At 33.2% G+C, this 14,627-nt stretch overlaps 1 protein-coding gene across 1 annotated transcript in view; it reads left to right on the top strand.

Moving 5' to 3' along the window:
- Positions 1-1,000: 1,000 nt before the first annotated feature.
- LOC142345017 (uncharacterized) overlaps positions 1,001-14,627 on the top strand; it is a 32,443-nt gene continuing 18,816 nt past the window's right edge. Inside the window, exons 1-2 of the mRNA XM_075397100.1 lie at positions 1,001-1,295; positions 11,323-12,377. Coding sequence (XP_075253215.1) covers positions 1,279-1,295; positions 11,323-12,377 — 1,072 coding nt within the window. The 5' untranslated portion in view covers positions 1,001-1,278. The remainder of the gene's footprint in view (positions 1,296-11,322; positions 12,378-14,627) is intronic.

The following is a 14,627-nucleotide window of genomic DNA, read 5'->3' as shown; positions in this document are numbered from 1 at the left end:
ATTGAAGGAATTGTTCACTAGGTTCGAAAACTCCATGGCTATCGAAATTTTTCGTCAAAAACAGAACTGTCCATTATAATTTTTGCTCCGGTAATTATTTCTGATTTCATAAACCGTTCAGTGAGAGTTTGCTTAAGAACATGTTAGTTTACCAATAAATTGGTTTGACCGAGTTCTAGTTAAAGTTATTTCAGTTTGAAATTTTTGAAAAACTTTAGCGCGACAGTTTTCAGTTTCAAGAACTGGTTCTTGAGAGGGAACACAATACAGAGCTTCCTTACCTTGCTGGCTTTATTTAACATTGGAAATTTCTAACTGACAATAAAATTCATAGAAAGAGTGTTTATAAATTGAGGCTTTGCTTTTCTTTGTAAGCACACGATGTTCGGTACCCTAAAATGCTTCTATTTACTTTTCCTTTAAATGTAGGTCTCAGTTTTTTTTTGCCTCTGAATTGTTTGTTTTTTCTTAATTTTGTGATAAAAACAAAGCATTTCAGAGTTTAACAGAGTAGAATCAAGATACTGTATCCTGAATGGTTCAATTTTTGAAACCAGATTATAACGTATTCCGCTTCTCCTAATAATTGAGTTTTCTTGCAATTTTTGGAAAGAAAAAATAGAACTGTTTGAAACTAGAATCGGACTTTAATCTCTCAACTAGTACTTGACTACAAGTTCGTGACAAGAAACTTACTTCAGTTAAATGCTTGCTTAAAAAGGATAGATTTGCGTTGAGAGTTTGCGGCCATGGTTGAAAGCTAGAAAGAAAATGGCAATATTCAGTAACTTAGTTGACAATAAACACTCGTAAACTGACTGATAGTTCTTGTTTTAAATGTTTTATCGTAAAACTTTTGAGCATTTACCACCATTCACATAGATGTTCTGAGGTTCAAGTGTTCTTCGCACTTCATTTTACTTGCGTGTCAAATCTCTTTGCGAAGTCGAATTTGTAGATTGAGATAGATAAAGCGCATAATTTTGGCTCATATTGTGGTCAAGAAGTTATGCAATGAACTATTCAACTAGTACTTATTAACTTCAAGCTTTAAACATTCGAAAAAGAAGCTGTGTTGAGTTTTTTGAGTTGCAAAGCAATCTGATTGGCCCAATTTCTTGACCTATGTTGATATTTAAAAGTTGGTCACGTTGTAAACTGTCGGTTCAAAACTTTTGCCAACTTTGCCGTTAAAAGTTGGTTTCATTTTATAAAACAACCTGTGAACAAACTTTTCATTGATTTGAATAGTGGGAGAGGTCATTCTTGATCAGTCTTATGAGAACGAATATTTGGTAAGTTTTGCTCATTTCATTTATCCGATCTGTGGAGAAAATTTTACGTGATGTAATCTCTAAAGGGTACGAATATTAAAAAGTCTGACTATGACGTAATAATCAAACAGTAATATCTTTTTGTTGGATGAAAATTAAGCAAAGCGACGGCAGAAATAATTTGTGGCTGGCATTTTTCAATTATACTTTCCCAAGCATAGTAACCTTCGTATTAGGAAACCCGCATCGATTTACTATCTAATTTTCTTGTGTTCTGTTCTGTTACTTTAAGATAATCAAAAAAATTAAAATAATGCAATCTTATCTCATGCATTTTTACATCATTTTACTTTGAAGAGGAAACATGTAAGCTCACATCCATAGCCACTAGGTTAAATATTTGAAAGCATGTGAATATTTAACCTTATAGGGTTACAATGAGAACAATTTACATGTTTGCGAACTTAAAAAAATATTCAAATGTTAACAAATACATCATCTGAATCTTCTGCCATTAATCAATTCTAGTAAAAACATTGAGCCAAAAGTGGTTGTTTGCTTTTGCTCTCATATACAAAAATACAACCTAGGCTGTCCTAAATATTTGTTAATAGATAGTTTTCTACGTTGACTGATAAAGATGTCGTTTGAATCTTCTCATTTCTACTCTGAGAGGGCACTTTGCTTGACTCTCTATGTTTTTAAGGATCGGAGATATGTTACCCAATTTGTTCCCTTTTGTTTTAACCACAATTTTATGCTACCCTGGCTTTTTTATTCAGTCAAATTGGCCGATCGATCTATTTCTCCGAGAGATACAAAACAGGATTGACTGAAAAAAGTTCTTCTTGAGTAATTTTTTTCAAAAATTCTCGAGGAACAATTGAGGCTGAGTTGTCGAAAAGTACAACAATATTGATCTTTTTACGCTGCGTCTCTGCTTATGAGCTTAAGTAACGATTAAACATTCTTTTGGCCAAAGATACAAAGAGACAAAGATCTCCTGAAATTGTTAATCAAAAAATGCTTGATTATCAATCCAGTTTAAAATGGCAGACAAACACCAGGGATCTTCGGTCAAACCAGCAAACAACTATTTAACAAGTTTTTTGTGTTTTTCTCTAATTTTTTTTTATATGTTGGAGCGCTTCTAAATTAAGAAAAACCTTTCATTTGGCTCAGTTTTTTTGTCGCTTCTGAAAATTTTTCAAGTCCTGCAAAAATCAAATTTACCTGAAACAGAGTTCTGGACACCTTCAAAATTGTGAAGCTCGTACTACTGGAGTCTGAGGCAAAGCATCGTCTGCAAATTGAAAACCTGTATAAGATTTAAAGTTTTGTGGCTTGAATTGTTGTTGTTTCTGGGGTTTAAAGATTGGGTGAGCCGAGAGAGGTCAACTGGAGGAGAGTGTCTAGAAAGACTAAGTCATTCTGCAGATTTTGAAGGCTCAATAACCAAGTAAGGGTGTTCTTCTGTCTGTCGAGCTTGCGGTTTTTTTCAACAAATATAAAAGATGAAACTCATGAGCTAGAATTTAATTGACTTTCACTGTGTCAACAAGCGGCTGCTGGGGTATGTACTGGGGTCTGTGTTGGCAGAAACATTATTGACATCTTCTGCTCGTCTGTATTTGACAAATTTTTCATTAATAAATTCGATAGTGATCGCTTGATGGAACTATAGGAACTTATAAATTTAAGTGTGGTATATTCAATTGAACTGTCGCAGAGGGAGACTTTGGTGGGATGATATTATGGTGGCAAATGGGATCTATAAAGAAACAAGAAAATAGCTCTGAAAGTCTATCAATTCTGTAGTCTTCGCTCAATCAAAAGACAAAAATTAGTTTGAATATGTTGACTCATTGACTCATTTAAATGGGAGCTTGTAATCCAAAACTCAAAAGATGTTAAAATAATTCAAATCAAAAGAGGCTTTGAATACCCTCTAGCCATAGTGTGTAGACCACTTCTGTGTATAATAGTTTTGAAAACTTTGGTATTGCTTGGTTTGGAAATATAGATAAGTAGAAGAGTGCAACATTTTGCGCATGAACCATTCTGATGTAGAAAAACTGCTCGCAGTAGTATTTTGAGTAAAGTATATGATCAACCCTAAAGAAGCTTTTGTGAAATCTTATTTGTTTTCTCTTGTTGTTTGTGATATATATATATATATATATATATATATATATATATATATATATATATATATATATATAAACGTATTTAAGTACGGATACATTAAATTTAAAACACTCTCTTATCAAAAGTGTTTAAAATATTTCAAAACGAAAAAGTTGGAATACCCTCTAATTATAGTGTGTAGACCAAATCTGTGTATAGTAGTTCTGAAAAATTTGGAATTTCTTGGTTTTGAAATATAGGTAGGTAGACGAGTGCAATATTTTGCCTATGATTTTCTGATGTCCTCTGATTGAATTTCTGATGTAGAAAAAATGCTCGTAACAGTCTTCTGGGAAACGAATATGGTCAACGTTAAAGAATTTGCTGTGAAACCTGATTTGTTTTGTCTTAATGTCTGTGATATATATATATATATATATATATATATATATGTGTATATATATATATATATATATATATATATATATATATATATATAATTTGGAAAAGTTATTCTAGGCGGTGATGTGAGGTAATGTGCAAAAAATTTGAGCAACGTCGGTAGGAGAAAAGTTTTGTTTAGTAATTGTGACTAAATAACTTGTTTGAGATAGGTTGGTACTGCCAGCGGATGGAGCAAAGTTGAAATTGCGATCACGAGAGAGTGCTCGGTTGGATGAAGAACGGCTGCTGTGAGCAAGTTGATTGTATTAACAGTTATTGAGTCCGTGCTCTGCTATTCCAAATTTTATGAGAGAGAGGGGATGAGAGATCAGATGTCGAAAAAAAGGTTAAGTTTTAAAGTTTCTGGAGAGTTAAGAATAATAGAAATTTTAAATTTTTAGTTTGGCAGAGAATTTGGGAACAAGATTTTCGATATTCAAAAAAAATTAGAAGTGTGAGAATGAAGAAATTTATGATTTAGAGCCAGAAGTAATTGACAGAATTAGAGTAATAATGAGTTTTGACAAAGAGATAACTACATTGAGGGAGCTGAACAGAGAGAAACAGCAAGAAATTTAGAAAGATTGAGAAATGATCTAGTTCAATGAGTTTCAGGCTGATTAGAACTGTGCTCAGGGTGGAACAAAAGTTACTGAGGCCTATCAATACCTTTAATTTAATGAAGTTTGGGGGTTTCCAGTGTCAATCAGTAGAACAGCTCTCAATTTAAATTTTGATTATCATTTTGCCTGGAAATTTCTGGTGAATATCCTGTTCCTATCCTTTGTGTCTTCCTTATTTTTTTTGCTTCAAAGCAAGAGTTTAAATTTTGTCGCAAGCGTGGATTGCTTCAGATGGTCTATTTTGATATATTCTCCTGAAGGTAACTGTGTCAGCGAGGAGAGGGGTGAAGGAACTGGACAAGTATAAGAGACATTAATTTTGTTTTACGGGGGGAATATGAATTCGGGTGAAGTTTTTGCGTTGTGCTAATTGGAGTTCGGCTAAATAATGCGAGAAAATGAGAATTTTTAAAATTGTAACTTTAAATGTACATTTAATCGTTTGCTGCTCGTGAAGCAGAAATGTTTGTTCTTGGTTTAAAGTCTCTGTTGTCTTTTAGAGGCTCTGCGTTTCGGCTTGGATATTTTGTCGAGGCTGCATCAGATGCTCTAGACTAGGGGTCGTGGAAAAAAATTGAGCTGGATTTTACCCGGGTTAAAGGAGACATGTTTCGGCTCATTAACCGTTGCTTTCGTGATGGTCTCTTAAGAAGAGATTTATTCAAGAAATTTTTCTGCATTTGTTCTTGACAGTATTATTATTTCTGTGACGGAAAAATTTTTGTTTACCGTTGAAGTTCCCTATAATAAATGTCACTAACGTAGGGGTTTGGATTATTGTGTCGGGTCCCAATTTTGTGGTTGATACAGTTTTCTATTGAAAATCCAATTTGCTGAGTTTTGTAACAATGAGAGCATACTTGAGGTTACGGAAGATCGTTGACGTTCAAATAAGATCAAACATTTTTATAAACAATAACAGTAGTGTTTTTTCTCGATGAAAAGTTTTTTATAATTTTTGAAATTGGCAATGGGGAAAAATGTGATCCATGTGTGTTTGTGTCGAGAGTTAAAAGTTGAGCTTTATGCTGGTGTGGTTTCTACGTTTTGATTTAACGCCAAAAAATTTCAATTCCCATATTTGTGCGTTCTTGTCAATTAAGAACTTAGGAGAAAGTTTTTATTTTTTGAACCCATGTGACACATTTTGTTTCTAAAACAGTGCCTAACAATATTGTAATTTCTCTTTCAATTTTGTCTACTCAGCCGTTTGACCACGGACCGTAAAGAGTGCATGGATTAAGTTGTACTTTGTGTGTACGAAAAAAAAATTTGTACAGACACCATTAATGTATTCACTTCTATCATCAGTGACTAAATGATCAGAGATGCCAAATTTAGGAATTCCGTGCCCAAATAATGAGTTTAATGCGCTAGTTGAGTTGTTTTTAGATAAAGGCTATAGGAGTACAAATTGATATAATGCGTCTACAACAAAAAAATTGTATCCGTTTTTGTCTGATGCGGATACCATAGCACCTTTTGTGTTCACTGGAACGCGATGGCTAAAGTATGGATAAAGTATGTTTTGGAATGGCTAACCCTATTTTAACGTTGGGAAAGGGTATTCCATTGATATGTTTGCATAAGTTTTATTGCGACCTGGGGGCTTTAATAGTGTTTATTGGTTCGGCATTTTCTGCCCTAACAATTTGTTGCGGTATAGGTTCAGTTTTGTTCATGTTTAGAAAAACATCTGTTTGCTCTGCCACTGTGTAATTATCAGTTTGTATTGTCAGATTTATTGATTTTAAAGCTTTTTGTTTCTATTTCGTTCTTATTGGTTGTGTTTTAGTAATATAATTCTCCTGTTACCCCAGTAAAATTTTGTTACTTTCACATGTACCCTGACGTAGTTGTCCTTTAATCTGAAATAAATAAGATAGATTTTTTTATTCTAGAGTTGTGCTTTTATTATTTTTATTTTGAAACAGAGTCTTTTGAAATTAGAGAAAGGGTATTCTGATTTAGGTAGACATTTTTATTGATTCTGGTGATTTGCACCGTATTAGGACGGTGTTGGTTTTGTCTACATGATGATTGTTTGAAATTGTGAGTAGAATTAATTGAATATTCTAAAACTTTGCAATTGTTATTATTTTTCCGTGTAAAGCAAAAATTTATTGGTTGTTGATCTGTTTAGAGAAAGATTGGCTGTTGTGACCCGTATACTCTCATATTCCAAGAGTGCTTAAATAAATGCTGAGCATTCACGAAGAATAATTGAGAGTCTAAATTCTGCTGTGGGGAAAAAACGTGAATTCGTTCCTTTTTCCAAATTTTTGGAATAGGAGTGCGCCTATTCCGTAATTGGAAGCGTTGCATTTGGAATATAGAAGGGTTGTTGTGTTCGATATAGCAAATTTAAGTTTTCCGATGGAAAGTTCATTTCTATTTTGTCAAACATCTGTTGGAGATCAGGGGTCCATTCAAAATCGGTGCAAACTCCAACTTGATTATGAAATGATTTTAAGAAACCGGCAGGTTGGACAAATATTTTTGTGAGATAAATTTTGACATAAATTTGAATATTTTCTTTAATTGTTTGTAGCTTTAGGAAACCGTCTGTTTCAGTTTTCAGAGGATAACGTCATTATTTGTAATTTCACGACAGAGAAATTTTTGATTTTTGCAAAGAAAAGTTCGGGCTTGGAAGTGTTGAGTTTCTACTATCTGATGATATCTTGTAAGAGTTTTTAGCATTCAGATAGTTTCTTTGTCCTGAAAGAACACGTCGTCTAGATAACAGGGGATGCAAATTTTGTCTAATAGGGGTTTAGAGTTGCTGCTCATAAGTGGATGTCAAAGCGGCTGATCTTATTGAAATGCCGTGACGCCTTTAAATCAATACTGTTCTCCTAAGGTGACAAAATTTGTTAAAAGTTGAGCCGTTTTGTCTATTGGCATCCGGTTGTATGAGCTAGTCATAATGGTTTTCGAGAAAACCGTTTCCATAATTCGTATTAGAATGATCTGTGCTGGCTTGATAGATCATCTTTCGGAGTTGGCAAGCGTCAAGAACTACCAATTTCATTAATTTTTTGAGGAGAATGACGTGGTCAATAAAAGTGTTCCTTGTAGATAATTAGTCACTTTTTACTGTGGCAATGATGACAAAATGAGTAGGAAAAACCACTAAGTGCAATTGTTGTAGAAAGTCTGCAACAGGTTGTTTTTTTAAATACAGCAGTGAGTTTAAGTGACATAGTGAGTTCTACTTTCTTTTCACCAACGTCAAATTTAGATTGAGCATAGCATTTCTAATACTTGATAAAAAGTTGAAGCTAATTGCTCAAAGTGTGTTTGATATCTTTTTTGTGAAAGAAGATGTATTGAATGGTATTGAGAAAGTTCTCTCTTTTATTACAAGATTCTGTTTTTCTTTTCTGTATGCGCTTAGACAAAGAATTTTTTTTTTCAGTGTCCATGGTGCTTCATGACTCAGATAATTTTTTTAAAATGCATTCATAGCGTCTGCATTTTCATTGACGCGACATTTAGTTCTAGTCTAGTCTCCTAGCAAAAATTTCTGTTGTGCCTAACCAATGATTCCTCTTGTGAGTGTGAGTGCAAAATTTTAAAAATTTTGCAGAAATTCTTGTACAAAAGGTTAAATTTGTATTCAATATTATGGATATCCATGGCTGAAAACTTGTTTTTGTGTTTTTATGTGGGGACAAATAAAAGGTCCGATGTATACAATTGGGATAACGGTTTTCACATTCCAATGAGGTAAGCAGATGTGTTAGAATACGGTGTTCGGAAGTTTGAACATACAGTTTTTTGTCCACTGCTACTGGGAAATTTCAAGATTAGTATTGATATGGTCTCTTGATTGCTCATAAAATATATAAACATGTATTTTTTTTAAAGTTTTCGCTGAAAAAGTTTTGCTTAATTAGCAGTTTGTGTTCTGTGTATTGCATTGAGTTTACATACTTTTCCGCAATCGAGATTTTTGAAAAATTAAATTTAGTGTCTGAAACCTGAAAAAGGAATATAATTGGTTTAATAGTGTGTCTACGGTAAAATTGCTTTAAATTTTGTATTGGGAGATCAAATTTGGTTGCTGCTATTTCGCATTGATTCTTTTTTGTGTTCCATTTGTCATTTTTCAGTTCATTAGATTAGCGTAGCTTCGTAGTTAAAAAGAAAATTATATTTTACATATGGTGGTGACGAAATTCGTCTGTTGATAATTTTATGTTGGGTGTAAAGAGTTGAGCGTGGCACAGAAATTTTTCTCTTCAATAATGTTCACAGAATATTCTTCCGTTTTTGATTTAATGTCTTCATCCCGACAGTTAAAATGCTCCCCTGTGTATCTTGGTTGAGTAGCAAGAACAAATCATTCAATTGTCGTTCTAGTGATTGTTCTTTAGAAGATTTTTGTAATTCTGTTTTTTTTTTCGTTTTGAAACCTGGAATCTTTTGTTAGTTCTCGATCTAATGTCGCTTTGCGCATTTCTGAGGCGATTTCTTGAAGAGTTTTCCCGTGAACTTTGATCGGCCCTACGATTATTTTGCGATTGTGGTCTAAATTTTGGTTACAGTTATTTTAGAAATTACATTGTTTATTATTTTGGTACTTCTGTGTTCTTGGGCATGCAGAACCCAATCGACTTGGTGGTTGAAAAACATTACTGATTTTTTTACATGTTTTGTTACCTGAGTAGCTTTGTGAGTCCATTTTATTGGAAATTTTGTGTCGAAAATAGTTTCTAAGTTCTCGGCTTTTACTGAGAGATCAATATGCAAAGGTTAATTGTTTATCCTTAGTATTGTTCGATATTATTTTGTTTGTCTGGCAAGTTTTTCTTGTCTTTCATAGCTGGATTAGAAGTGTCTTTTGTGAAACTGAGTTTAAAAACTGGGCGAGTGGATCGAAGGTCGAGCAGGTTTGAATACTGTGTCCGGATCATTTTTGGTAATCAGTTTTGGAGATGGTATGATTGTTTTTGCAGAATAAAAGAAAAGGTGGTTTTCTTGTAAAATTTGGTTCATTTCAGTACTTATGTTGACACAAAATTGTTTAAAAAAGTGAAAAATTGGTCCAGGGGCGTCAGTATTCAAATTCAAGCTGTTAAAGAATCATTTGATGTTGTTCTCAAAAATGCTCAAAGCTCACTATCCAAATTCAATTTCTAAAACCGTAAAATTTGCGCAGATTCCGATGTGCAATTAAACTTTAAAGTAGTAAAAAAAATGTGCAAAATGTTTTTTCTAAGCTAATCGATGATGATTGAAATCAATTCACTAATTTTTCTCAAAAACGGCTGCGTATGTTGAATGTTTAATTGTCAAATATTCAAAAACTGAGAGCTGATTTTTAAAAAAAAATGTTGAGCAACAAAATTTTTTTGACAAAAAAATAGACAAAACTCTAAGCTTTTGGGTAAAAAGGTGGCCTTTTTACCTTCAAAACTGCAAACTACTCATTCAAACAAAAACACTTAAATTTTTTACTAACGTTCAGGATCTATATTGTTATTATTTTTCTTCATCGTAGACTTTTACCAAATAGACCAAATTGACAACAACAAATTTGGAATTTACTGCATGTTAATTAAACCATAGTTTTCTGTTTCAAATTAAAGTATTATAGTTTCTTTTTCAGATAACAATCACGTTCTTTTTCGCTTTTAATAATTGTTCAGGCAATAAGTTTAGAGGACGAGTAAAAACACATATGAATCGCAAGAGGAAACAGCGCGGCTTTTAGGCTACGTGAAATATTGTTATCAGTTTAATCGTGACAACTCTTTTTATCGAATGGCTTTTAAAAATTTTATTTAAAATTTCTGCTGCATTGCACAGCCCAAATGCACTGAACTAGATTCTATTCATTTTACACGATAATGATAACTGCTTTTAATGATCCTGCATGATAGTGAAACATAAAGCATATTACGCCTTAAACATGTAAAGAATGATCTTTTCTGTTCGTGCTAGAAACCAGTTTTGGGACAAAACTACAGACATCAATTCCTCCTACAATTAGGAAAGCAGGAAGTTTTTCAATTTTTTTCTCAAAACATTTATTTGTTTTCATCATCTGAAACATACAAAAAATTAGAAAATAGCCGAGAGGTAAGAAAAATGTATCTACCAATAAGTTAATAACATATAGCTGTGTCATCAAACGAAAAGACGCTCAAATTTATTTGATTAATTCGCCCTACAATATAAGAAATATAATTCTCTCTGTCTGAACAGTAATTGATACATAAGCCACCGCAAAAGGAAAAATAGTTTTCCCTGATTAGATTGTTTGCTTTCCGGAAACGTAAAAATTTGAACAAAACTGACAGAAAAATATGTTTGTGTGTTCTTGTGCTCAAAATGTAAATTTCACATTTTTATCGACTGGTCAACAAGTTTTTTATTATGAAACTCAATTAGTCTGTTTCTTAAAAATGAATTGCAAATGATGTCACACTATTTAAATAATCTAAAATTGTAATGTTTGAAGATGTTGGCAGCATAAAAAATTGTTGCTCAACATAAACACCTTCAATTGTCTTTTTTTGTAAAAATAACTACAATCGATGTTGAGAAAACAAATTTTATTATCCGATCACAAAAAAAATCATTCTCCTGTAACGATTATGTGATCACAATAAGAGAAGCGCAACAAAAAAAATGGTTGAAGAAGGTTAAGTTATTCTTTTTAAAAAAAAAACAAAATTAACAGAGAAAAAAGCCAAAAGTCGTTTAAAAATAGCAGCTCTCCGAAAAACGGAAAAAAGAACGTTTTTTAAATAATGCCTCTCACAATTTCTTGAAAGAAATGTATCAGTCGAAATTCATTTATCTGTTGAGTAATCAATAAAACAATCAGCCGTGTTTTTCAGGAACTGCGAAAGATTTCCGCAGAAGAAAAGCAATTGTGCTGGATTGAAAATGAAAATAAAACAAAGTCATTTTCACACCTTTCTGGCCATAGTCGTAACTGGAACGTTGACTCCGGATTATGTGCAATGTTCTCCTGTCCTGAACGGCCCATTGTCGTTCAGTCTTCAGGCGGGGTCACATCACCGCATAATGGACAAGGCAAACGACAAGTGTGCAGAGATCAAAAAGATACCAATCAGTACAACATACAAGGTCGGACCAGACACTTTTGACAGTTTGGTGATTTGTGAAGATGGCTATGTTGTTCCTCATGTTTCTGGAGATGCCATTCCTGCCGTTTTGAATGACGCAAGTGATTTTGACACTGTTTCATTTGCCATAATAGCTGCCGGTTTAATGAACTACACGAGACTGGACAACTTAATTGATATAGCATGTTTGAAACACTTTGAGTACCCGAGTTATTTTGTGGAACCGATCTGCAACGTGGCCTCCATAGCCTACAATAGTTCGTTTCTTGAGGGTTCCACTCCTACTCAACTAACTGCCATACAATACGATTTACAACCCAGCTATGACCCCACAGCAACAAACGCTTTTTATCTTGTTAATATTTGGAGAAACGTTTTCACTAATAACATTGTGAACTATTACGAGATTGTCGCTTCAAGTTCATCAGTTGCTAGCGGTTTTAAGACTCACCTTTTTTCAACTGCAGAAAATGTCCAACGATATGAAATTACAGCAGTAAATAACATTTTTGTGAGATCTCTTACAACAGCAAGTGACGAGTCTGTTGTACATACAATCCTAAGTGATTCCAACTTCAGAATTGACTGGTCTGTTTGCGTTTCCTGGTACAAGATTACCCGACCTCCCCAAATTACTGAAGGTGATAATACGTTCCAGCTCGTTCTGGCTTGTATGGATGCAACCCAGACTAACACCAGTGCTACCAAGTGTGTCACAATTTTTGATTATTTCGGGTTAGAGGCCCTGCAAGAGATCCCCACAGGCTCCTATCTCCGCGCCGGTTTGAACGGACCCAATTTCGGTAAGTGATATAAGTTACTAGTCTAATTTGATCAGAATTGGGAATCTACTTAGCCATTTGTTGGATTTCTAATTCCTTCAAAATGTCCTCCAGGTCACCGACACCTCTATTTCTATCGGATCGGATGAAACTGAACGCTGAACAACAGGCATGTTCAACTGTAATTTAAAGGAACAAAAATTAATGAATTTAAGAATTCTTCAGAAGAAAGTTTTTTTTCTGATTCAATCAATTCCACAATGAGACACTAAAATATTAACTGATTTTTTTCAAGGAGAAACACATGACTCCACAGAGGTATACCGGCACACCTAAAGCGTCATGGTCAACTTTGACCGAGCCTGTAACTAATTTCCATTTGGCTATGTTAATACATGGGTCTTCCAAAAACTTTTCGGAATAGTTACATTCGAAACTAATGAACTGTTACATTCGAAACTAGACTATTTTGAGGGGAAATTAGTAAGTACTTTCCGCAAAATGTACAATCCTATTTTAGCCTATTTTGAACTAATCAATTCCAATTCAATAAACATTCAATTCAAAAATTTGGTTTCAATTAGATAATTGGATTTCTATTTTTTAACTTAATTTTGATAAACTTTTAAAAATTGGATCAAATAGCTAATGAACTGCTTGTGATTTATTTGACATGTTTGCCTTGATGCTTTAATCCGCTTACAGTTAATGCAATTATGTGCATTATTAGTAGAGTTTCATTTCAATCTTTTGTAGAATATAGTTAAAAACTCAGTTTTGATCTTGAAATCAGTTTTGATCTTGAGTTAATGATTTTAATACTTATTGCTCATTATTGGACTTAAGGTCGCCCCGAATAAATTTGACTTCGAGAGCCAATGGTTAAAATGCGCAATTAGAAAAGAGAACCTTTACAAAACTACTTGGCAAATTTTTTTATTTAAAAAGTAATTTTTTCAAAACACATTGCAAGATGTAGTTTCCTTTTGAGCAACAATTTTCCTCAAGTTATTTCTTCAGTGAAAGAAAAACTGATCATTATTTCCCATGAGAAGTGAATACTTTGCTGTCAAATGCAACGAACAAGAAAACGCAATAAAAAAGTTCTACATTTTTTCAGTATTGGGTGCAATCCGCAGTTTGTTGAGTCAAAATATACAGTGACAAGTCTTATGGCTATGAAAACAACAACAAAATCAGGCAAAAACCAAAAATTCAGTAGAAAAGTGCTAGAAGAAAAGGTCGAAGCCATTTGAAACCATAAGCTTTTCTCTGAAAAATTTATCTGTGATCCACTGAACGTCTTCTTGAAGCCAATAGGAGCTGTCAGAAGGATAATGTGATAAGATTTCAAAAGTAACCAATAATACGAAAATATCCAAAAACTTTTTTAAATCTTTTTGAAATCTTGTGTCATTGAAGTCATATTATTAAAAGTTAGAAGATAAAACCGCCAGCTAAGCCAAACTTGATTACATTAGTACGGAAGAGGCTGCTTTCATCGCAGAGACTGACATACAGTTCACGATAATAAGTTTATGATTGGTTAATGTTCAAAAAAGTTTTCGAAAAATTATTTTTAAAGTCTTAACAGCCATTAGCTGTCCAATCAAAGCACTAAATATGTTCAAATGAATCTCATTACGTAATATATTGCACTGTGAGTCAAAGAGTCCATGCCATAAATCTCAGTAAAAAAATTAGTAAAATCTCAAAAAGAAATTCAAAATTTCATTTGAAATTACGAAAACTCAGAGTCGAATTTAAAAAAATAACATTACATTAATTGGGCTTCATTTGACTGTAAAAGAGGCTTGTCATTAACGGAACCTCGATATGAAAAAGACTTTTCTCTAGGGGACTTGAAAAAGCAAAAGAAAGTAGAAAAGTTTTATTAAAAAAAAGTGCTCTCAAATAGATTTCGATTTTTTTTATATTGAAGCTCCCTATGAGACCAGAAATAGTCTTTTTTATCCCCTTTAGTCTATTAGGAACACGAAATTGTTTCATTTTTGGCAAGAAATTTAAGTTTGAAATACTATTTTATAAAAAAAATATCTTAATTTGAAGAAAAATCACACTAAAAGTGAACAAACATCCCGTGTTCACACAAAACTTCAATCCTCAATAACTCCTTGAAAAGACCGAAAATCAAAAAATCTTTTTAATTTTGATTTCTACGCTGGACCAGCTTTTTAATGATACCACTCACATATCTCTGCGATGAATATATCGATCGGCCAAAATTGACTGAACAAAAAAACCCATTTG

The sequence above is a fragment of the Convolutriloba macropyga genome, chromosome 8 (assembly GCF_964194025.1).
Source record: "Convolutriloba macropyga chromosome 8, txConMacr16.3, whole genome shotgun sequence".
Taxonomy (NCBI): Eukaryota; Metazoa; Xenacoelomorpha; order Acoela; family Convolutidae; genus Convolutriloba; species Convolutriloba macropyga.
This window is presented reverse-complemented; position numbering and strand designations above follow the sequence as displayed.